At 38.7% G+C, this 25,708-nt stretch overlaps 3 protein-coding genes across 3 annotated transcripts; all 3 read left to right on the top strand.

Moving 5' to 3' along the window:
- The first annotated feature begins 9,125 nt into the window (after window positions 1-9,125).
- LOC118750408 lies at window positions 9,126-9,833 on the top strand. The gene has a single exon (XM_036485130.1). The coding sequence runs from the start codon at window positions 9,126-9,128 to the stop codon at window positions 9,831-9,833; it is 708 nt and encodes a 235-aa protein (XP_036341023.1).
- Window positions 9,834-10,750: 917 nt separating this feature from the next.
- Window positions 10,751-11,230, top strand: LOC118750411. The gene has a single exon (XM_036485132.1). It carries the CDS (start codon window positions 10,751-10,753, stop codon window positions 11,228-11,230), a length of 480 nt encoding a protein of 159 aa, XP_036341025.1.
- A 13,207-nt stretch (window positions 11,231-24,437) lies between these two features.
- On the top strand, window positions 24,438-25,432 carry LOC118750410. Its single transcript, XM_036485131.1, has 2 exons — window positions 24,438-24,779; window positions 24,839-25,432. The coding sequence occupies exon 2, from the start codon at window positions 24,933-24,935 to the stop codon at window positions 25,377-25,379; it is 447 nt and encodes a 148-aa protein (XP_036341024.1). The 5' UTR covers window positions 24,438-24,779; window positions 24,839-24,932; the 3' UTR covers window positions 25,380-25,432.
- The last annotated feature ends 276 nt before the right edge of the window (window positions 25,433-25,708 follow it).

The raw sequence follows: 25,708 nt of genomic DNA, 5'->3' as shown, positions 1-25,708 counted from the left end.
TACCTGTTTGATAAAAATTTAAATGAGTGCCGATGGAGTTGAGGTTGACATTCATAACACATATTCCTTTCATGGTAAGCAATGGTTTTGCAGAAAATGGACCCAATGGATGACGCTGCAGCCGAAATGTATAGAAACCCCGTGTGGTTGGTCTGCTTTGGCCCTATGTTTAAGTTATACGAATTTAGTTTTCAGATGTTTAAATGAAGGATGGGGTTAAGTTTGTCTGACGCCCTCATGCACGATCATGCGATCTTGCATCTACCTAGAAATCAGTTCATAAATATTACCACGAATTGTAAAAGTGGTGAATTAACAGGGAAAGATCACCGTAGGTATATCAATTGCTTCATTTGAAAGATATTCAAGAGATCACACGACTCATTAGCCAATGTACCGGAAAACTTTTCATCCTGTGGGACGCACTTCGCACCAATATTGTAGTTGCAAAATCATAGAAAAAAGATCGCGCATGCTTGGCAGAGATCTCAAAGGTGGAAATAAGACCATGGGTAAAGCTCATGACGCCGAAAGGGATTGGTATTCCATATGGTATCACAGCGTTACTATTATCGGCCTATGTGTGAGGGGGATACTGCGCCTTAGTGGTTTCAACTTGAACCAACAATTTTGACTTTACAGACTATTTTTATTATTACTATTATGCTTTTATACGCTCTTTTGCATTGGCCAACGCAAAAGTTCTTATTAGGCGCCGCGAAGTACGCGGGCACTGGCTAGTAAGCGAATAAAATGAATGAATTTCATCCCCTTGCTGTATTGACTAATGTTTTCTACTAATTTTCCGAATTTTTAATTGTATTTAAGCCAAGAGAGATAAAGACAAGATGGCGGGATGTTATGTTAAATACTAATAATAATAATAGATTGGCGCTTACACATATGTTAGTGTTTGGCCGAGCTTCTCCTCCGATTTGTGGCGTGCGCCTTGATGTTGTCACACAAATCGGGGGACCTACAGTTTTACGCTGACTCCGAACGGCGATCGTGTTTTTATGAGAAGCTGTTTTTCATGGCAGAAATACACTCGGAGGTTTGCCATTGCCTGCCGAGGGACGACCGCTGTTAAGAAAAAACCTTTTTCTCAATATTTTTTGCGATGTTGCTTTGACCAGGGTTTGAACCCAGATGCTGCGGAGAGGAAGCGCTCTTACCACTACACCACAGCGGCCGACTGTTAAATACTGCGAAATTAAAATTGCTTCACAAAATCCTGGTTGATCTGTCAAACAGGCACTTTACGCTCCTATTTACACCTTTCCACAAAGTGGGCGTTTCCATAAAAGCGTCGTAAACTTACGAGTTTTACACAATTTAAGACTTTACGAGTTTAAGGGAATCCTTTAATAATCTGTTACAGTTATCTGAATTTACCCCAAGAGCGTACGTTATAAGAGTTTAGGGAAGTTAATACATATTAAAATGATTTTGTCAGGGGCATTCGATCGGTGATTGGGAAAATTAAGGCTAAAAAACGGAGATATACGGTCGATTATTGCCTTAACTCTAAAAGCCCAATCTGCGTCTTCGAGGCGTATGTTGTCAGGATTTTTTTTTTTTAATTTGAACCCTTTATACTTTTTTCTTAAATAAATGTCATTGTAGTCTTTATTAACAAAACTATGTTTTATTATTAGTTTATATCACAACTTCAATATTCTTTAAAAAAAATTGGGCAGAACTAAGTATATTTTAGCTCACAGGTTGTTTTTTAATTCACCTGCGCCTCTAAGGGGCGGTTACTCAATGTCTGGTTAACAGTAATGTGCGGTTAAACGTCTATGCGACGTCTATGACTCCATGCATACAAGAGGGAGTCGGTAACGTCGATAACTATGTTTAACCGCAGATTAGTGTTAACCAGACATTGAGTAACCGGTCCTAAGACGTATGTGTTTGGGATTTATGTAACTTTCAAATAGATTGTTTGTTTGTTATTTGTTCAGGATTTCAACTATAAGGCCAGTATGTAGCTCTCAAGAAAAGCAAAAACTCCATATAAAATGACGTACACGAAATGTCTAAGAAATTTTCTTGTCTCAAATTTCCTTAAAGGCCAGTATGCAGCTCTCAAGAAAAGCAAAAACTCCATATAAAATGACGTACAAGAAGTGGCTAAGAAATTTTCTTGTGTAAAATTTTCTTAAGGCAGTACGCAGTTCTTAAGAAATTTGCTACGATTTATACTACGCTTTTCTGAAGTTTTTTGTGAAAAAAGTGCACAAGGCAATCCATGCTGGCAACAGAAATATATGCTCGTTCCATTATATCTTGGGGAAAGGAAGAGGCAACAGGCTGGTGAAATATCAGATGTCAAAATTCCATGGACACACACACGAAATAATCGCAATTTTTTCTCGACCGTTTTCTTGAGAGCTGCATACTGGCTTTAAGGTCTGTATGCAGCTCTCAAGAAAAGCAAAAACTCCATATAAAATGACGTACAAGAAATGGCTAAGAAATTTGCTTGAGTCAAATTTCCTTAAGGCAGTACGCAGTTCTTAAGAAATTTAGTACGCTTTCTACTACGGTTTTCTAAAGTTTTTTGTGAAAAAAGAGCACAAGGCAACCCAGGTTTGCAACAGAAATATATGCCCGTTCCATTATTTCTTGAGGAAAGAGTGAGGTAACAGGCTGTGAGGTATCAAAAATGTCAAAATTCCTTGGAAACACACGCGAAATAATGGCAATTTTTTTTTGACTGTTTTCTTGAGAGCTGCATACAGAGCTTTAAGGCAGTACGCAATTCTTAAGAAATTTGCTACGCTTTCTACTACGGATTATTAAAGGTTTTTGGGAAAAAATAGCACAAGGCAACCCATGTTTGCAACAGAAATATATGCCCCTTCCATTATTTATGGTTTACGACGTGTGTGAATCGGTAACAAAGTTCTATGGGGAAAGCTGTTGAATAATATTTTTACTATGGTGAGACAGTTTTGCCAACCTGCTGTGTGAAATGAAATCTTTTTTGACAGCAGTAAATTTGTGATAACCGCATATTTATACGGAATAAACAAATTACAAATTGAAGTGAAATTAATATTTAAAAAAACATCTACCATCGTTGATTGTAATTCATCAATTTAAGCTTTTATTTCACGAAAAGTTACACACATGAACAATCTTTGCGATTGTCAAAATTTTCTATGCATTTGTCAAAAATTTCATTAGCCTCATGAGCTACTGAAATTTTATTCACCTCATAGTTGTCAAAAATTAACTCGCGGCGACTTTGTTACCGATTCACACACGCTCTTATTAGCAAAAACATCGAAAAATCGATAGTAGTGGTACACGATGCAGCGAACAAAGGTGGCGCCGTCAGTGGTACCGCTACTTTGGTTTTGCCGATTTTGACAGTTGTGGTAACTTGTAAATAAACCTTTGTTTACAAATCAGCGAAAAAGTCATTTGAATTAGAAGTGAAAAATGAGTTTAAATTGTGTTAATTTGCAATTTGTGAGTGAGTTTTGAGTTGAGGACTGCGTAAAAACTAATACAATGAAGTGCTGTTTGTTAAATTGCGAGAGCCGTCAAGATGCAAGAAGCGTAGATGCAAGTGTAGCGCTGGGACGAATCGCTGCATTTTGTGTACATAGGGCACGGCAAAGCCGTTCCCGAAATGTTTCTCTATTATTATATTAACAGCATTTCCTCACAATGATTTTGTTTCTTCTCCACGCAGCCTCCATTAGCAAGTTAACTAATCAATCCCGCAGAGATGCTGCTGCAGTTTTCTGCAGCAGCCTTAATTGCAAAGCAATGGAGTGCACTAAAATGTTCACTCTTCTCTAATAGATTAAGTGAAAAATGCAATATTTTCACATTTAGCAAAATTAAAACACGTTTTTCGCTGTAAAGTGAACTGCTTTGGCAGTTTCAACTCGTTCTTCTTTTCGCTCCATTCTTTGTTTACTTGTGGTACACAAATGTCAACGCCCAGGACGGCGCAATCTTGTATTCTATCATTCTTGGTAGTGGTATTCATCTAAACCGGTAACTTTATCAAGCAAATAATCTTATAACATGAACCAATTAGAACAGATCTGACCGGTCGAGAAACAACCATTTGTAATATCAATTGAGAAAAAAGTGTGTGACGTTCGTAATTTTGAAGTTTCCTATTTCTGTTTTGCTTCTTTCTTTATGTGTATTTTGCCGGTGGTTTATTTCAGTGATTTTCAATAAATTTTTTTTTGTGAAAATGTAATTAAAATGAAGTGCGCGGTGATTGGTTGCAAAAACACATACAAAAACAATAATTGGTTAGCACAAACATGAGCTACAAAATTGCTTTCATTTTTTTCTTTATGCTTCGTCTTCATATTCTTTGTTTACTTTTCAAAGAAAATAACATGGCGCCGAAATTACAAACGTCAGCCTGAAAATTACTTTTTTCTTTTGCTTCATTTTGTCAGATCTTGTGTAGTTAGATCATGATCTTATAAGTTTACGCACTCTGTTATAGGCCCGTCAGGATGGGTACTTTGCGTACGTTGCGCTCAAGGATGAAACTGACAGTTGAGTAGACTCTGTGTGTTTGCATAGAGGGCGTCAGATTGGCAACCCTTGCGTTGATGGACCCAACGAACGTTGGCCAACACTCAACTTTTGACGCACGTAAGTCCGTCACTGCTGATAGTTGTATAACCCCGCGTTTACACAAGACAAGACCAATGAGAATATGCACATAATTTACACATTGTTTGAGTAAAGTAGGCATCCAGACAATAAACTGTCTTCGAAAAGCCAGAGACAGTGATGAAGACATCAAGAGAAGTGGGAATATGTTAGTAAAAAAATATGAATGTTTTGCTATTGTATATGAAAAATTGACTTGTGTAAACCCCAAGTACGTGGGCATAGGAAATAGCTGATTTTTGTTTGCAGACGCAAACCTTCATTGTGGCGTATCTCTACGGTACGTACGCCACTTCCTTCGCATACTTTTCCGTTATTGACGTACAAGTACCTATTCTGACGGGCCTATTAAGAATGATATACAGTTCAATGCCAGCGTGAGCGTGAGCTTTTTATATTGGTCAATATCTTAGTTATTACTCAACTTTTTGCTATAGTTGAGACATGAAAAGATAGTGAATTAAAATATCTTTCAGAATTATAGAATAAAAACTAATTTAAAATGCATAATATGCCTTTTTCGAACTGACACTCAACTGTATGCGTACGCAAAGCATTCGCATGTGAACGGCAAGTTTTGGCAGATGTGTGTGAGCGTCCATAAGAATACAAATGGAATTATTTGCCTTTGCGTACGTTCACGCTCACGCTCGCATTGAACTGTATATCAGGCTTTACATGAACGACCCACACCCTCTTTTCGTTTACACATGCGACAATAGTCGTGTTTTTTTTTTTTGTTATAGAGCACAGTATCACTAACTTAATACTACCAGCGCGAGGACAAAGAAATTATAGAAACCAAACCGAAAATTATATTTCCGAGATAATATCTATTTGAATAAATATACATATAAGATAAAGGCTATTTATTTGAAGCTAGTTAAAAGAAACAATGGCAGAATGTCTGTTTGTGTATGAATTCATTTGACACGGCTACCAAACTTTGCAGTTAAATTATCAGTGAAGCAAAACAAACAGAACGGATAATAATTGAACCAGATCTCTATTAGGGTCACATCGTTGTGTGTGAATTTGCGTGCAAAAGTTTTATGTGGATCCCGATTATTGCCCAAGAAAACATAGCTAGAGTTGCGACTGAGTTGCATTGGCTTCAGTTTATCAAGTTTATTCAGTGAAATCGCTGGGGAATTTATCAGAAATGTGTAAACGAGTTTCCATACAAATTTTGACAGTTCATTTATAAGGTTTACACAATTATAAGTTTATACGGTTTACAATGAATTTATAAGGTTTGACGTATACCCTTACTATTTTACAACGCTTTTTATGTTTAATCTTCATGAAAGTTGCATGTATCGTCGAGAACATGGTTGCATGCAGAATTTTAAATTAATTATTATCATTCTCCATACAAAATGTACAAGTAATCGTGGGATTTAGCTCTGTTAACATTCTTCTTTTCTGCTTTGTATTTTGCTTTCGCTGTTAAGTATTCCAAATATTTGTCGCTCTTAAAATGCGCTTCGCTTGTTCAGTTGGCTCGAAAAATGTGGCATTCACAGTTTTCGGTCCTTCTCTATACTTTACGTTCTCTGGCTAAGGCCTGTAAGCAGCTCTCAAGAAAAGCAAAAACTCCATATAAAACGACGTACAAGAAATGGCTAAGAAATTTTCTTGAGTCAAATTTCCTTAAGGCAGTACGCAGTTCTTAAGAAATTTGCTACGCTTTCTACTACGGTTTTCTAAAGTTCTTTGTGAAAAAAGAGCACAAGGCAACCCACATTTGCAACAGAAATATGTGCCCGTTCCATTATATATTGAGGAAAGAGTGAGGCAACAGGCTGTGAAGTATCAAAAACGTCAAAATTCCTTGGACACACACACCGTTTCTTGAGAGCTGCATACGGGCCATTAAACATGAACAATTAACAGCTACGCGAACGCAACTATTGTGATTTACAACCCTAACTGCCATCCCTAAATTGGCGCGCCAAGCGCCAAGGAGCTGTCAAAAATCCTCATGCCCATACAATTTGTATGAAGCATCCCACAATAGGGCGGCGCTAGCGCCAAACAAATGGAATTTTCACTTTTGACAGGACGTTATGTCTTGAAGTTGGATGCATAAGACGGGAAGAAACAGAAAGGAGAAGAAAGGGAAAGAGGAAACGGGAATAAAAATGAGAGGAAATGAGAAAACGTCAAAAATTACGCCGCGTTGATTTGAGTGTGGCGCGCGCTGGCACCCGTTGGCATTGGAAAACGCAACGCTTAGCGCTCCAATTTACGGACGGCAGTAAGCCGTTCATGACGAACCCTTGGTGTAATAATAACAAGGTGTTGTCAGTAACTTAGCCTCACCTTTTCGGCAGGTCTATTCCGGTCACGCATTTTTAGGTAGTAGAAAAGGTATTAATTATTTACTACTTTTAATCCGTTTGTGCATACTATTTCAAATTAAGGGCCGGTTACTCAATGTCTGGTTAACACTAACCTCCGGTAAAACATCATTATCGACGTTACCGACTCCATGTTATATGCATGGAACCGAACACGTCGATAATGATGTTTAGACGGAGATTAGTGTTAACCACATATTGAGTAAACGGCCCTAAATGTAGAAAAATGTTTAATTATAGGCTTATAAGCCTGAATATATGTTTGTATCGACAGCTCCACACAGGTTGGACATATATTGTAACTTATAAAAAAGTAAAGGCAGGGGAAATAAGGCAATTTCCTATAATGCAGCGTTTTTGCTGCATTTAAAATGCAACATTTAGCACTTTCGAACATATGTTTTCGAAGAGCGTTCATGCTATCGCATTTAGCAAATGTACATTTACGCGAGTTCGAAATCGTATGCTTTTGACAAACAGCCGTGTTCCAGTCGCTTATTCAGATCCGTATCTATTACGATAAATTCTCACGGAAAAGATAATGTCCAAAAATCCCTACTGAAAAGGAAAAAATAAATTCTAAACCGAAAATTCAATACAAAAGCTTGAATTATTTTAACCAAAACCAAACATTTGTTTGTGTATATATTCATATATATTCATTTGTCGGTGCTGTCAATTATAATTTTCACACTTAATTAGGAAACAAAACAAACAGAGTTGATCACAAATTAATCCAGATTTCTATCAGCATCATATCGATGTTTAATTTGCGTAACTTTTCTTTATCCAAATAATGTGAAATAATAAATGAAATCTCGATCGGCGATCACTGAAACGCAGCTAGCGACTGTATACTCGAAAAAGCAATGTTGCCACTTCTTCTCATTAAACCATGTTCGAATCGTGGAAATTTTGGAAGATCACAGGGTTGCTTTTAGCATTTAGATTCTAAATGCAAAAATGGAGTTGCATTTAGGTGACGAATTTTGTATGGATAAATGTACATTTAGAGTAGCATTTAGAGCTAAATGCGCTAAATGTGCTTTTACGCGTAAGCAAAAACAGCCCATAAGACTGTAAATGATTTTTTAAATAAATTAAAACACATAAATATCGATAATATAAGCGAAATCGTAATTTAACCATGCAGCCGCTCTATTCTAGTGTATCACTAGTCCATTTGGCTCGATATTATGACAATGCAGCAAAAGATATCTAATATAAAAAAATCGCCTTCCCATACGATTTTTGTGTACGTCTTTTTCCATTGATAACCACGATATCTTTTATATTTTATATTTTGAAGATAAAAATTATACAAATCCAGCAATTTTAAATATTAATATCTTTCTGAAACACCAAGTTCTTTAAAAATCGCTATAAAACGAAATACTAAAATGGAGTATTTTAGATACTATTTCCCAACTAATAATATTATAAAAACTAAGATCGGCAACACTGAAAATAAGCATTCCGACGTTGTCAAAATTACAACAAACACGTCGCTTCTGACAACACCTTGTTGTTATTCCACCATGGACGAACCGCTTTTGCAAATTCAAAAGGAGACCAAAGAAGTCACACCCAACGTTTAGTTCCTCGCCAGTGTGTTGCCAATTATTCAAATGCATACACGGGACCATTTTTTTGAATTCATGAAATGAAAATTTCATTCATGAAAATTCCATACATGAAATAGAAATATACATGCATAGAAAATAGTTTTTAGGGCAGGCTCATCCCAAACTATTTGTTCGCGCCAAACTAGCAACCCTATTGTAAGAACCTGGTGGTTAGGCAGTACTTATCATAGTTTGTAAGCTTTTGCTAGTTTGGTAGCACTGAATTGTAAGCTGTCAAACCAAGCTTCCGTTTCAGCACCCATTAAATCGCCTTTATCAACATAAAACGTGTATATTTTTCATCTGGGTTAATCCGCAAAATTATTATCGAGTTTCGACCGCTTTTGATCACTAACATTCTGGTCCTTCGAGCCGGACCTCGAAGTCGTGTTACTTTTATTGCAAACCGCATGATTTACGCTATTTCTGTAAATTTATAATTACATACATTCGCATTGCACTTACATGCAAAATGTCTTCGCTCAAAATTCGCGGTTCCGCTTTAAACTCCATTCAGCGACATTTGCAGTCGAGTAAAGCAGATGTGCTTTCGGAGGACGTCGAAGTGCTCTCCACGCACCTACAATTATTGGAAGAGCAGTGGGTTCGTTTTTGCGAAGCTCAACAAGAAGTGGAGCTGGCATGTGGCGACGAGAACACTCCTATGGAAGAACAATCGCGCATACAGTGCGAGGAGTGGTATATAACTGCAAAGGCCAACTTTAAACGTCTTCTGTCATCGCACACACAACCACCACCACATAATTCTATTCCGGTTGCACATGCATCCACGTCGCTGCCAAAGCTGCAGTTGCCCTCGTTTTGTGGTGGTCCTACGGAATGGTTGTCCTTCCACGATTCATTTTGTTCGCTGGTTAACGCGAACGCAACCTTGTCGGACGGGCAAAAACTGCAGTATTTGTGTAACTGTTTGAAAGGTGAAGTACTTAATTTGGTGAGTAGTTTGTCAGTGTGTGACAGTAATTATCGCGAGGCATGGGACTTGTTGACCTCAAGATGCAAGGTCATACGAGTCATGGTGGACAGTCACATACGGGCTCTGTCATCTATCGAAAAAGCGAGTAAAGACTGCGCTAAGGCAATCAAGCTCGTGCTTAATGCTACATTACAGCATGTCGGTGCGCTACGCGCTTGGTCGACCAACCGAGACCTGGGATGACTGGCTTATCAACCTAACTGTATCCAAATTGTCATACGAAACCCGCACACAATGGGAATTTTTGCTTGTGGCTGACGAGTTACCATCGTTTACCGCTCTTCGTGAATTTCTAGAAACTCGTGCACGCTCTTTGGAGATGCTACCGCTTGCGCTTGCCAACACAAAGGTAGTTACGAAGAATGTCCTACACACAACATGTAGCCAAGTCGAAGCATGTGACGTTGGCAAGGCGTCTGGTTGCGCTTATTGCAGCGGTGACCACAAAATATACGTTTGCTCAAAGTTTAGCCGACTCGACGCAAATACTAAACTTTGTGCCATCAAATCTCAAGGTGCTTGCCTAAACTGTCTTAGCAAAGAGCACATTCTTGCAAAATGTCGCAGTTCATCATTGTGCCGCATCTGTCGGCAACGCCATCACACGCGTGCAAAAGTTTCAACAACCAACAGGAATCAACCGCTACAAACGCAACAAGCCAGCACGTTAGTGTCACGTCACATTACGCTGATGCTGATCGTTCTGTTGGTTGCTGATCGCTTTGTTGGCAACCCCCTCAGTCTTAGTACAAGTCGACGCTGGTCGTTGGCAACCAGCTCGTGCTCTTCTCGATAACGGCTCGCACGCCTCATTCATAACTGAGGCCTGCGCACAACGACTTCGCCTTCCCAGACGATCTTCATCCGCTTACGTCACAGGTAGAGGGGCTACCCAAGGTGGCCGTACCAAGGGAGAAGTAACCCTACGCAAATCACCGCGATCATTAGACGCAAACTTCCAAGTGAGTACATTCGTGTTACCCAAAATTAATGATCTTCCATCCACCGCTGTACCGACACCACCGTGGCCGCATGTTCTCGATTTATCGCTGGCTGACCCAAGTTTCGCTAAACCTGGACCAGTTGATATCCTTATAGGCATGGACGAAATGAACGAAATGGTACTAAATGGGTTAAGGGAGGGTCAACATGGCACTCCAATGCCGCAAAACACTGTGTTCGTTTGGGTATTGCGCGGGAACGCGACCAATTTACAAAGACAGCCCAAATCTATAACCACCTTACACTGTGACATGCAACTAACCGCGCTGGTGAACAAGTTCTGGGAACTCGAAGAGTTACGTCCGAGAAAGTATTACACTCCCGAAGAACTCACCTGTGAACAACATTTCGACGACACTACCAAGCGAGCTAACGATGGTCGATATATCGTGCGCTTACCACTGAAGAAATCCGTACCGATAGGTGAATCTAGAAGTACTGCGGTGCGAGCATTACTCCGAATGGAGAAGAGGTATGCTGCTGACAAACACCTCTATCAAGAATATTGTAAGTTCATGGAAGAACTTGTTGACTTAGGCCAAATGGAGCTAGCTGGTGCCGTTACAGACGACACGTAGTACATGCCGCACCATGTCGTGGTAAAACATTCAAGTGCCACGACCAAGCTCAGAGTAGTGTTCAACGCGTCCATGAAGACGTCATTCGGAAACTCGCTCAACGATTCTCTGATGGTAGGGCCGCAGCTACAACAACACCTATTCTCCATACTAGTTCGTTTCCACACGCATCGCTATGGGCTGATCGCGGACATCGAGAAGATGTACCGCCAGGTTTACGTAGCAAAACAAGACGCTGACTATCAACGTATAGTACGTGTAAGGGATTTCTACATGGATGATATTTTAGCTGAAGGAAATAAAATCCGCACTCTGGGGTCCGTTTAGCACACCGATAAAGATTTGCTTTCTATTGCTGCAAAACTACAAGAATTGCCTGACAATATCACAAAACGCGTGTTTCTATCCGACTCAAGGAAGATATTCGACCCGCTTGGATTAGCCACGCCCTGCACAATTCGCGCTAAAATTTGGTTACAAAGGGTATGGCGTTCAAATGTAGATTGGGGCGAGTTAGTACCACTGAATGTAGCAGAAGATTGGTTGGCGCATCGTAGTGAGTTACCTAAACTTGCATCGCTTAGGCTGAACGTTGGCTGGGCACGGGCTCGGTGGTCAACATGGAATTCCATAACTTTATGGACGCTTCGGAAGCTGCTTATGCGGCTGCGCTTTATTGCCGGACGCAAAACGCAAACGGTGAGATAGAGGTTGTATTAGTTGCCGCCTAAACCAAAGTAGCGCCAGTGAAGGTCATTTCGTTGCCGCGTTTAGAGTTATGCGCTGCTCATCTAGGCGCAAGGCTGGTACGGCAAGTTCAATCTAGCCTCGCCTGTAAACTCGGTAAGCTGTACGCGTGGACAGACTCCGCAGTTACATTAGCGTGGTTACAAGGTACTCCAAGCCGCTAGTCCGTCTTCGTCGCAAATCGCGTTGCGGACGTACAGGAAGTGTTGCCGGCAAATCACTGGAGACATGTCCCGTCCGAACATAATCCTGCTGATTGCGCGTCGAGGGGCAGCACGCCTTCTCAATTGTTCGCGCATCCTCTATGGTGGCATAGGCCGCCTTGGCTGCGAGCTCACAGCGAACCTTGGCTTAATATCTCAATACAGCTCAACACCAACCTCGAACTGAAGTCGAACAAGGTGTCGCATCCAACGCAGACCAGTGGCGAATAGGATCTTTTGACCAGAGACCACTCGTTCAACATACTCAAGCGAGTAACCGCTTAAGTAATCCGCTTCGCTTTAACCATTTTGGTAAAGTCGTTTCAATCTAACGCCTTCGGGCAGAAGTTTCCAATTGCAGATCAAGGAAGCTGGTACCCGTTCGGAGCAGTCGCATACGTTTGCAGCCGTTTCTGGATGCAAAAGGCGTCCTACGTGGAGGAGGTCGCATCGAAAACTCTACGCTTTCCAACGATGCGAAGCATCCAATAATACTGCCAAAGGGGTCTTCGTTGGCAAGGATAATCGCCGCCAAAGCGCATATCACAACGCTACATGCTGGGCCTCAAATAATGCAGGTTACGCTTCAATGTCGATTCTGGGTCTACGGTATTCGAAGCCTCGTTCGAGGTATATATCGCAAATGTGTTCGCTGCAAACATCTCAACAACAAGCCACTGCAACAGCTCATGTCCCAACTTCCGCTCAGTCGTGTAACTTGTACACGGTGTTTTCTCCATAGTGCTGTCGATTTTGCTGGGCCTTATGCTTTGAAATTCTCCCACGGAAGAGGTGCGAAGTCAACGAAGGCTAGGGTTGCCAGACGTACTGCTTTTGGGAGTAAACGTACACCTTTTTATTGTAATGTACTCCCTTGTACTCCCAAAAAAAAATATCTGGAAATGAACGCCTTTCTTAGTTTTGTACTTCTTTTGTACTCCTTTTTCCAGCTATTAATATTTTATCATATACAGGGCGTAAAATAATAACTGTTGCACAGGTGTTGTTGAAAAATAAAAGGGAACTTTATAGATTTTGCGAAAAAAGTAGTTTATTGTTAATTATCCACAGATTTTACTTAAATTTTATTAATAAATTTTTAAATGTTAACCTTCATTTGCGTTTACCAGCGGTAAACACTTTGAGAGAAAAGCTCAAGCGGCACGCAAGTCTTCGTCGGTTACTTTATTACATATCGTCACTAGACACGAATAAAGGCGCGAGCTCAAAAAATGACGGCGAAAAAACACCCATAAAAAAACTTCAGCGTCAAAGACTCTTAACATACTTCGCCGAAGTTTTTCATAAGCATCTTTTTTCGCAAAATTTTTTTACGCGGCTTTTTTCGCCGTCAAAACACTAGCGCGCCTTTATTCGTGTGTAGTGACGATATCTTCTGTAACCATAGGCTAATTTCCTCCATTATACTCCGTCTTTTATACTCCGTCTTTTGTCCAACATAAGGCCTCATACTCAGCAATCGAAAAGACTCGGAACTGGTGACTAGGAGGCCATTCATTCGACGAACCCTATACCTATACAGTTTTCTTTTTGTTTTTATACAAAATCTAAAAAAAATACACTCGAAAAATGCATGTACTTATCTCCCAAAGCTGGCAAATGGAAATAAGGATTAAAGTTTTAAAACTAATTAATAAAATTAAAGCAAACTATTTATAAAGTTAGCAAAAAATACTAATCTTTAAAGGACTCTTTTATTTTTCGAAAAACCTTTGCGACAGTTATTATTTTACGCCCTGTACTTTGCCATTCATATTGTGGCAAACACTACTTAGTAAGTAAAGTTAAGTGTGATAGTGAAAAGGTGTAAGCATGGTCGTAGGCAGGTAAGTGCAGGGCGCTCGGGTATAAAAATCAGAAAAATTATAAAATAAAACAAGTAAGAAAGCCTAAGTTCGGGCGGAGCCGAACATTAAATACCCGGCGCAAGTATTAAATATATGTTTTTCACCTTTCCGAAAGCTACCGCTACATGGTAAACCGGGGTGTATCCATTTTGAGTAAATTATTGTCCTTAAATTTCGAAATATTGAAGTTTCAAGCATATCTGAAATTTACTGTTACATGGAAAGGGGCCGTAATTTTAGTTCGATTTCAATAATTTTCAACGTTTTGCTTCTATGTGGCAAGCACAATAACCACACCGAGTTTGGTACAAATTGCTAGAACGGTTACCGAGATACATATATGTGATCATAAGTGGGCGGTGCCACGCCCATTTTTCAAAATTTTCTCTTAAGCGTATTTCTTGGTAGAGAATTGTTGCAAGCATCAATTTTGAATAAATTAGCTTTAATATTTACTGATTTATCGAAGATTTCGTATTTCTCTAAATTACCGTTATATGGGATGTGGGCGTGGTTATTGTCCGATTTTAAAAATTTTCGGCCATTTCGTATGTTATACCAAGGTTAACAACTGTGCCAAATTTGGAAGAAATCGGTGCAGCGGTTACCAAGATATGCACATGTAACCATAAGTGGGCGTGGCTACGCCCATTTTCCAAAAATTTTTAATATTCTTATTTTTCGTCTAAAAGTTATTATAAATATCAATTTTGAGTGAATAATCTTGAGTAGTTACTAAAATATCGCAGTTTTCGTATTTCTGAAAATTACCGTTATATGGGAGGTAGGCGTGGTTATTGTCCGATTTTGCCCATTTTCAATACCATCCGTCCTACGCCCGAAAGAAGTGCATATACCAAGTTTCGTTAAGATATCTCAATTTTTACTCGAGTTATCGTGTGCACAGACGGACGGACAGACAGTCAGCGCTTAATCGATTTCTCTTTTCATCCTGATCATTTATGTATACATATGTATATATCTATCTCGATTCGTTTTGCCTGTTACAAACAACCGTTATGTGAACAAAGTTATAATACCCTTGTGCACAAGTGCGCTCGGGTATAAAAAATTGCCATACATTCAGGAATAGCCTGGAATTCTTTTGTAGAATTTAGTTATTTATTTTTAACATTTATTGTTGCTTTGAAAAAGATTTCTATGATATCCGTGTTTGGTTTTACCTAAATAATGGTAATTTGTAACAATTAATTGCACAAAAAAATTAAAACAAAAATTCTCCTACTTTTTTAAGTTCTGTACTGCTTTTTTTCTATCGAAAATAGAAATGTACTCCTTTCTCTGTTTCAGAATCTGGCAACCCTAACGAAGGCATACATTTGTTCGTTTATATGTATGAGCACAGGCGCAATGCACCTGGAACGTTTCACCAACCGACGGGGCTACTGTAAGCATATCTACTCTGACAACGGAACGAATTTCGTTGGCGCTGAAAGGGAATTACGTATCGCATACGAACGCTGCATCAGTGACGATAAAGGCTCTGTTATGCATACTTGGCAGTTCTTGCACTGCTATACCATTTTTACGTGGAAATAAAAAACCAACAGACTTCTACGTATGTAATGCTGTGCGTTGGGTAACAGCTTACACGCGAAGCTCATTTAACAGATTCCTTATGTGACAACTCTCAAGCAATGCCAAGTATGCATAACAGAGCCTTAAGCTGTCTTCGTATTTGACTGATACGCATACCACTTGGCACTTTAATCCACCAAGCGCACCTCACGTGGGCGGTTATTGGAAGGTTGGCCTAAAGCGCGTCACTTAAAGCGTGCGCAGAATTCGACACTCCTGGCGTATGAAGAATTTGCAACTGTGCTAACTGAGGTCGAGGCTTGTGTGAACTCTCCTCCTATCTGCTGGATATCCACAAATATTAGCGATTTGGAAGTCTTGACTCCCGGTCATTTTTTAGTTGGCGAACCATTGAAGACGCTCCACGTTCTCCCGATGTGGAAATGTTCAAGGGTTCTCTTTTCCAACGATGGCAACTCATCACGTCAATAAGACAACACTTCTGGAAGCGCTGGCTGGATACTCATCACATCTTTTAAACCTTCAGCAAAGAACAAAATGGTTCCGCTCAACGCCAAATCTGCAGAAGGACGATGTGGTTGTCATACACGATAACAACGCCCCACTTACCAAATGGAAACTTGGGCGTGTACTTGATAGCCATCCCGGCTCCGACGATCGCGTGCGTGTTGTCAGCTTAAAGACCGCAGAAGGTGAACTTTTGAGACCCATTTCGAAACTAACGCTGCTGCCGACAAAAACTGATATCTTTACTACCTGAATTTCCACTCAATGTAAACTTAAATTCTTAAATCTCACTTTGAACGGTCGTTCAAGGCGGCCGGTATGTTCGCGCCTACAGTACTATTATTTGTCAATTTTTATTGTGATGTATTAATATTAATTTCAATAGCGCTATTAAGCTTTGTACCACGATTTTTTTGTTAGGAAAAAATGGAGAAACCCATATATGTAATACTCCTATATTGGCAGTAAGAGCTAGTACCGTCCGAAAACACTAAAGTACAGATATATCAATAAACACGTACGAAAGAAAAGGAACGCATACGTTTATAAATAAACATTTACACAACACATATACAAAAACGGCACTCAAGTACACAATACATTGACAAAAACGGTACTAGACTGTCTCGCTTTGATTTCGGAATGCTTACACATTGAGAAGTTAGCTTACTGCCAATATAGAAGTATTACATATATGGAGGTATTACATATGTGGTTTACATTGCCTAAACGGTGGAGGTTATAGCAGCTATTTCGGAGATCACAACATCTCCTCATCAGACTTATTTTTTCTAGACTTTTCTAGAAGCGTTAACCACTGAGCTATGCACACTCCGTAAGCTTTTGTTGCTAATCAATTTCCTTATTCAACCTACTACTATCAAGTGTAGCTTATTCGCCGCCATTTTTCCTAACAAACAAATCGTGGTACAAAGCTCAATAACACAATTGAAATTGAAATAAATATTAATACGCCACAATAAAAATTGACAAATAAATAGTTTGGGTTGAGCTTACCCTAAAAAATATGCAATTCATCTATTTCATCTATGGAGTTAACAATAACAGCCACGCTGTCAAGCTTAAATAGCGGCGGATCAGCTGCACTTGATAGTAGTAGGTTGAAGAAGGAAATGGATTAGCAACAAAAGCTTACGGGGTGTGCATAGCTCAGTGGTTAGCGCTTCTGACTTAGTACATCGATGACGCGGGTTGGATCCCTGAGAAAAGTGTGAAAAAAAAGAAGTCTGATGAGGAGATGTGGTGATCTCCGAAATAGCTGCTATAACTTCTACCGCTTAGGCAATGGCGCATATTCATAGTCATATTTAGTACTCAACTAAGTCGAAACTATTCTAAGTCACAACTAAAGCTATTCATAGTCGCCTTAGTTTCGACTTTTCTGGCTAAGTACCAACTTAAAATTTAGTTTCGGCTGCAGTTGCAACTAAGTCGTAACTAGGAAGAAGTATTTTATCAAATTAAGGGAAAACAGACGAAATATGTAAAAATTAAGTTGGTAGAGGGTGATTTTGATAATATTGAATGATCTCCCATTAAAATTTACAAAGATCGATCCATTTTAATCGGAAGATGAAATTAAATGCGTATTACAATTCGATTAAAGCTACATCACAATTTTATAATTGGAATAATTTAGATAAATTTTCAAATAATAAGTCAGTTTCACGCTAGTTCTTTTAAAGTAAATTTGTGCATAACATTTAGATATCTACTATTTGTATGTTTCACAGCATGCTTTCGATAAACATCGACTTCACATCACTGCGGTTGTTCTGGCTATTTCACACAATTAACAAGAATATGATACTTTATTCTTTTGCATAATCATGCAATGAAAATAAAAATTACATCAACGTATGATCAAACTTGATATTATTTAATAAAAATGTAATTTTTCCAAAATATCGTAAAGAAAAATCAATACAGTTTTACACTCGTTTTGCTATATCGTAAACTAAGTCGAAACTACTTAGTAGAAGTCTGAAATGCGACTATGAATAGAGGTAAATTTTAAGTTGGTACTTAAATTTAAGTTGCAACTTTATTAGTTTCGACTTAGTTGCTGGACTATGAATACGCGCCAATGTTGTTTTTCAATTTTTCCTAAAAAAGAAATCGTGGTACAAAGCTCAATAACACTATTAATTCTCTTTAATTTGATGTACATTCCCGATTCCCCCGATTCTGAGCACTTGAAAAATTGAAAATCTTTATCATTTATCAATTTTTTATTATTTATCAAGAATTGGTATTCTACCACAGATATCAAATGCTCTTTTCTTGATAAATTATCAAGATTGAAAATGCTATTGACAAATTGAAATTTCATGTGAAACGTAGAAATTTCGTATGCTCTCATAGGCGGACGCTCTAATAAGCGGACATCTCCTATAAGCGGACACATTCTTGGGAACGCACGATTTTTGGTGTTTTCCCATACAAAATGTTATCCCATACACGGACTTTCCGATAAACGGACACGGACACTCAAACATGTCTCTTTATAAAAAAAGATCTCCCATAAGCGGACGCGAAGCTGTAATAAGCGGTAAATTAAAATTTTTTCTTTAGTCTGATGTTGACTCTTGCGCATGTACATATGTATATGTACTCAAGTACATACGTCCATATCCAAAGATGTTTTTTTTTTCTAGAAAAAATTTGGCCTTTTCATTGCCCTCTTCTTGCTGCTTGAGCGAGGCTGGCAATGAGATTTGTCGGTAGAAAAGAGAACGTCATAAATTTGAATTTATTTACCATTCATTCTGTTTATATCCATTCAAGGATAAGCAATATTTCGTTTAGAAACCTGCAATTTAAATTTTAAAAAATCTCCCATAGGCGTACAAAATGTAGGTGACCATCGGTGTCCGCTTATGGGAGCTTTCACTGTATTAATACATTTGGTCCTAACAATTAAATACTCAATGTGCCGGCATTTTAACCTGCGACACACGGAATTATAGTCGACATCTCTACCTACTCGGATACGGCAGTCAAAAGCTATTTTGCTTTTAAATTCATATTTTTCATATGTAACAATGAAATCAGTTCCACTCATACTCATGTGGAAATCAGTTCCCCTCATGTGGAAATCGTAGAGCTTTTTGTTTTTTAAGTATTGACAGAATGCGAAGCTTTTACTTGATAAAAATCTTGATAAAAATTCTTTACAAAAAATTTATCAAGAAAACACAGAATTGGGTGGTATATAGTAGTAGTAAAAAACAAATTAATGCAAAAAATATATATAAAAAAAAATTTTAAGAGAGGCTGAACACCTTTTGCAGAGAACACTTTTCTGCGTAGGCGGCATTCGGCCCTACTTGGGGATTATAACCCTTACTAAGTAGAATTCCCCTTTCTGTGTTGCCGTAGAAGAGGGGCAGAACACTTTTTCCAGAGAACGCCTTTCTGCGTAGGCGGCCTTCAGCCGCGCCTAGGGGTTATAACCCTCACTTTGTAGAATTATCCTTTCTGTGTTGCCGAAGAAGAGGGGCTGAACACCTTTTGCAGAGAACACTTTTTTGCGTAGCCGGCCTTCGTCCGCGCTTAGGGATTACAGCCCTCACTAAGTAGAATCCTCCTTCCTGTGTTGCCCAAGAAGAGGGGCTGAACACCTTTTGCAAAGAACACTTTTCTGTGTAGGCGGCCTTCGGCCGCGCCTAAGGATTATAACCCTCACTAACTAGGACTCTCCTTTCTCTGTTGCGAGGGGCTGAAAGTCTTTTGCAGAGAACACTTTTCTGCTTAGCGGCATTCGGACTTACTTGGGGATTATAATCCTCACTAAGCAGAATTCCCCTTTCTGTGTTTTCGTAGAAGAGGGGCAGAACACCTTTTCCAGAGAACAACTTTATGCGCAGGCAGCCTTCGGCCTCGCTTATGGATTATAACCCTCACTAAGGCCCAATTTCAGATGGCCTATTTAAGTTCAGATTGTTGAATAACTTCCAATATTGGCTATTTAAATATTAGATATGCAACCCTGTGTTTGTACCAAACAACCAAGATTGATTGGTAGGTTGTTTAATCAATCCCACCTAAAAACAATCAGCTGTTCAGCACAAAATGTAAACAAACAAGCAAATGCCACAACAACTTCAAGGAAAAAGCAGCAATGCTATCATTTGTTTTGTATATTTAATCAAAGTTGATCTCAAATCCGACGAAAGTTAAATTGAATTTAAACAACAACAATCCACAATTAAACTTAAGTGTCATTTAAATATTCATTTGAAATTGGCCCTAAGTAGAATTCCCCTTTTCTGTGTTGCCGGAGAAGAGAGACTGAACACATTTTTCAGATAACACCTTTCTGATTAGGCGGCCTTCAGCCGCGCTTAGGGATTATAACCCTCACTTAGTAGAATTCTCCTTTCTGTGTTGCCGGAGAAGAGAGGCGGAACACCTTTTTCAGAGAACACCTTTCAGCGTAGGAGGCCTTCGGCCGCGCTTTGGCATTTAATTCTCTTTAATTTGATGTACATATAATATATATGCCTTGTATAGTTTTCACAAAAAATGAATTAATGTAAAAAATTTGTATAAACCCATTTTTTCAAATCGCCTTTTTAGTTATACGCAAATGGCCGCGCTTAGGGATTATAACCTTTACTTAGTAGATTTCTTCGTTCTGTGTTGCCGGAGAAGAGAGGCGGAACACCTTTTCCATAGAACACTTTTTCCAGAGAACACCTTTCTGCGTAGGCGGCCTTGGCCGCGCTTTGGGATTATAACCTTTACTAATTTGATTTCACCTTTCTGTGTAAAGTAAGGACTATTGACTACATACTATGCATCAAATGATTGCTTATAAATTTTCTATATATTTCCAGAAATTTTTAGTATAACTAATAAGGTGATTAAAAAAATGGGTTTGTAAGAATGTTTTAAATTATTTTTTACATAAATTCGATTTTTGTGAAAACTATACAAGGCGGATACAACACATGTACATCAAATTAAAGAGAAAAAAATTATCTATCGAATGACAATATTTTAAAATCCATGAAAGTGTTTTTGAAAATTTTTGATTTAAAAAAAAAACCTTAGTTTAAGCTTTTAGCGTTATTAACCTTTTGTGGTTGTTGTTTCCCCAACAAAAAAGAAATTCCGCTACGCTGACCTCAATGAACTCTATCGATCCCCGCATACTTTTTTTTTAATTGGAAAATTTTAGGTATTCTCTATTTATGCCTTTTTTCTGAAAACCAGTTACAAATACAATGTCGCGTTCTTGCGTGATCTTTTATTTTTTGCTAATGTAGGATAATCGCATGGTAAAAATATTTAAAGGAAAAAGCGCTCGCTCAATTCATTGGCCATCATTTATTTTTGAAAGTTTGTCTACTATGTAAAATTGAAATTTTGAAAGCAACTCAAATGCCTCTTTCAGTTGAGGTTGTAAATGAGATTTAATGTTTATGAGACTTAGAATTAGAAAACATTTTTGTTAACATACAGGCTGCATTTCTTTATTCATTCTGAATGTTTGGAATAAACTTTTTTGTTTACTTATTCTTTAGAACGTTCCTGATGATATGTTAACGTATATTTCAAACGCATTCTGTTTATTCCGGCTGTGAAATGGGATTATCCGGAATGTATAAAAAAACGTAGCCACAAACTTTAAAAATGTTCAGGCTGCCTCTTACCCCACGTCTCCTTTTTCTACTATATGTGTCTTAACATCTGTCAAATTTATGTTTTAACTTTGTCCCGTTTTCTCGTGTGGGCCACTTGCAGTCTTAACATGTCACTTTCAAAATGGCATCAAGCCAATCAGATCGATCTGTACCCAAAGTAGATGCGCGGTAAAATGAAAACTGAGTTGTCAACTACGAAATGACAGCTGATGTTAAGGCATCGTGGTAAGAAATTCGGCAAGATAGATATGGTTTGAAAGTGGAAATTTGCGGTCTCCACCTGACATTTCTTTCTTAAAGCAGCTTTTTTAACAGAATCTGAGAAGGTGGAGACGTGGGGTTAGCGGTTTTACCTTAAAATTAATAGTTGCGTGCCAGCAGCAGTACGAATAGCAGGAATTTACAGGATTTTACAGGAAGCTGTTCCTGCACGACACCTTACATAAGGCTTATTAATGGCGAAAACAGCTGTTCCTGTAAATCCTGTAAAATCCTGCAAAACCTGCTATTCGTACCGCTGCTGGAACGCAACTTTTCTTTGATGGAATAATCCTAACTTAGGGTTTACACCAGACAATATTGTCAAGACAATTAAGTCAAAATGATGTGTTTGTTGTAAACACGGCGAATTCATATTACAACAAACACATCATACTGACATAATTGTTTTGACAATATTGGTCGTTGTAAACCCTAAGTAACTGCCATACCTAAACAAAAGCGTCAACGTTGTCCGGCTGTCAAAAAATTCTCATGCCCATACAATTCGTATGAAGCATACCGAAACAACGCTGCGTCAACGCTGAGCGGTTGGAAAATCAGATTTTGACAGGGCGTTAGGTATTGAAGTTGGCTGCAGATAACGGCGAAACTGTCATTTTCGTGTTACAAACAAACAAACCTATGCTTATTGTTGGTGTTTTTTCTGCATTTGACGTAGCTTTGACGCTTTTGTTTAGGTATGGCACTTCGGCGCTAACGCTAGGCGTCAGAAACCGCTCCGCACAACGCTTTTGTTTAGGTATGGCAGTAACAGAATCATGAGAGTACCAAGCTAGGTGTGAATCAAGAATGATAGAATACAAGATTGCGCCGTCCTGCGCGTTGACATTTGTGTACCACAAGTAAACAAAGAATAGAGCGAAAAGAAGAACGAGTTGAAACTGCCAAAACAGTTCACCTTACAGCGAAAAACGTGTTTTAATTTTGCTAAATGCGAAAATATTGCATTTTTACCTAACCTATTAGAGAATAGGTAACATTTTAGTGCACTCCATTGCTTTGCAATTCAGGCTGCTGCACAAAACTGCGGCAGCATCTCAGCGGGATTGATTAGTTAACTTGCTAATGGGGGCTGTTTGGAGCAGAAGCAAAATCATTGTGAGGAAATGCTGTTATTGTAATAATAAAGAAACATTTCGGGAATGGCTTTGCCGTGCCCTATGTACACAAAATGCAGCGATTCGTCCAAGCGCTACACTTGCATCTACGCATCTTGCATCTTGATGGCTGTCGCAATTTAACACACAGCACTTCTTTTTATTCGATTTTACGCAGTCTTCAACTCAAAAATCACTCACAAATTGCAAATTAACACAATTTAAACTGATTTTTCACTTCTAATTCAAATGATTTTTTCGCATACTTGTAAACAAAGGTTTATTTACAAGTTACCACAACTGTCAAAATCGGCAAAACCAAAGTAGCGGTACCACTGACGGCGCCACCTTTGTTCGCTGCACCGTGGGTGTGAATACCTCTCATAATTTTAAAACATTGGCAGCACCGTTTTTAATCTGTCAAAGCGATTAAGGGCCGGTTGTTCAATGTCTGGTTATCACTACCACTACACTATCGACGATTTCAACATCATGCATGTAACATGTGATCGATAAAGCAGTAGTTGTGCTTAACCGGAGCTTCTACCTCCGATTTGTGCTAATCAGACATTGAACAACCGGCCCTAAGGCAAGTTCGTGTGTTTGCTTTTAGGGCACTGTCACACGGTCAGTATTTATTGACGTGATCCAAGTATCGCGGTATTTATTGACGGTGTTGCATGCAGTATTGATGGATCGTGATCCATACTGCAAAATTTCTAAGGCTGCGTTTCTTTATACATTCCGGATAATCCCATTTCACTGCCGGAATAAACAGAATGCGTTTGAAATATACGTCACCATATCATCAGGTACGTTCTAAAGAATAAATAAACAAAAAAGTTTATTCCAAACGTTAAGAATGAATAAAGAAATGCAGCCTAAAAATTTTGAAATCTGGATCGCGGATCGCAATACCATCAATGAATATTGAACGTGTAGCACTTTCAAATCGCGATCCATACATTTCGTCAGTACATCTTTTACTCTCATAATGCGAACATCGGCTCTGCCTTCGCTCTCGGGGCTTAAAATCTTGCAAAACAAGTTTTAATTAACATTGAAAATTTTAAAATAATTGTGGAATGCATTATCTGTAAATTATACGTACAACATAAAAACATTTTCTTGCGTCATAATAAGCTTTCAGCACAAAAATTATGCAAATACTGACGCGACAAATATTGAACATGTAGCATTCGTGCGCGATCCATCAATCCATCAATATGGATCGCGATCCAAATATCGTGATTATTACTGACCGTGTGACAGACCCCTTAGCAAGAAAATTTTCTTCAGTGGATAAAACAAAACATTCAAATGGGATATGTAGATTAGTGATATAGATAAGCTTGCATTAATTAGCAAAATTAATTTACTAGTCTCGCTATTGAATGGATGCAACAGTTTTTAAAAATTGTGAGGATGAATTTCATCAAATTATTGGTGTGGTTAATTTCGAACAATTTGGTCAAGGTTTTTAATAAAAGATGAAACAGAGTGGTCATATTTGTTGGGCTGATCTCAAATAGATATGGCTGCAAAGGCAATGACAGCGACAACGATGTGGCTTGAATTCCAACGCCACTTCCGATCCTGATCTCGTTATTTGTGTAAGTGAACCCATTTCGCAAATCCGAATACACAATGCGACCAAACATTTCTTAAAAAGTCAACAGCGTCCCTATTGTGAAAGCCAAAGTGATAGTATTCCTATTATCAACACGTCTTCGGTTCTCTCAGCTAATATTTCAACGGAGAACAATATGATTCCTACAATAAACGTAACGCCTCATAGTCCGGCTTCAATAACAAAATATAACAATATTTTCGAGGATACGTTGAGCCAATTGCAAAATATACGGGAAACTGTAGTACAAATGAAAAATTGTGCTCACATGAATGATAGTTTCAATAGTTTTGGACCCGTTAATGCTGCAGTCCTAAGCGCCTCTCTACCTAATCTTAATGCCGCAAATATTACGGTCAATGTAACAAATACTATCGGTAATTGTGTAAGGTGGATGCCACAACAGCAACAATACATTCCTTTGAATGGGCGTCGTAGGTCTTGGACAATTATTGATGACCTGAATATAACAAACAAGAGCATCAGTCTATCCAGCTTAGATAGTGAAGAGCCGGAGACAATATGTGCTACAGATCAGCGCCGACGATCTGCTAGAAAAAGCACTGGAGGTAAGTTCATTTAGTACATATGCATGAACGAAAGACACAAGATCACGCGGGAAGGAAAGAACGAAACAAGTTATTTTCTAGCTGCCGAAATCTCGACGCCATCTTTGTTGTAAGAAGTAAACAACGAAGAGAACGGAGAAAACCGCGAAATTGTTGAACGCATGAATAATCATTTTTATTATGCAAATTCTTCTATAAATCATGCCGTTGTGTTAAATTATTCTTTTCCTTATTTGTACACACGTTGTCACAGGCGAAAATGCTGTAATTGCTGTAAAAGGCCACCACCAAATTGTAAACAATGAAGAAATGTAAACAAACGGCTATTGTCAAAATCGTTAAA

Source organism: Rhagoletis pomonella, unplaced genomic scaffold (assembly GCF_013731165.1).
Source record: "Rhagoletis pomonella isolate Grant_MI unplaced genomic scaffold, Rhpom_1.0 Rhpom_scaffold_00226, whole genome shotgun sequence".
Lineage (NCBI taxonomy): Eukaryota > Metazoa > Arthropoda > Insecta > Diptera > Tephritidae > Rhagoletis > Rhagoletis pomonella.
Note: the sequence above shows the minus strand (reverse complement) of the source record. Positions and strands in the feature narration are given on the sequence as shown.

What these genes read in the sequence shown, in the direction of transcription:
- LOC118750411 (XM_036485132.1), top strand. Translation starts at nt 10,751, where the DNA reads ATGGACGAAATGAACGAAATGGTACTAAATGGGTTAAGGGAGGGTCAA.
- LOC118750408 (XM_036485130.1), top strand. Translation starts at nt 9,126, where the DNA reads ATGTCTTCGCTCAAAATTCGCGGTTCCGCTTTAAACTCCATTCAGCGA.
- LOC118750410 (XM_036485131.1), top strand. Translation starts at nt 24,933, where the DNA reads ATGATTCCTACAATAAACGTAACGCCTCATAGTCCGGCTTCAATAACA.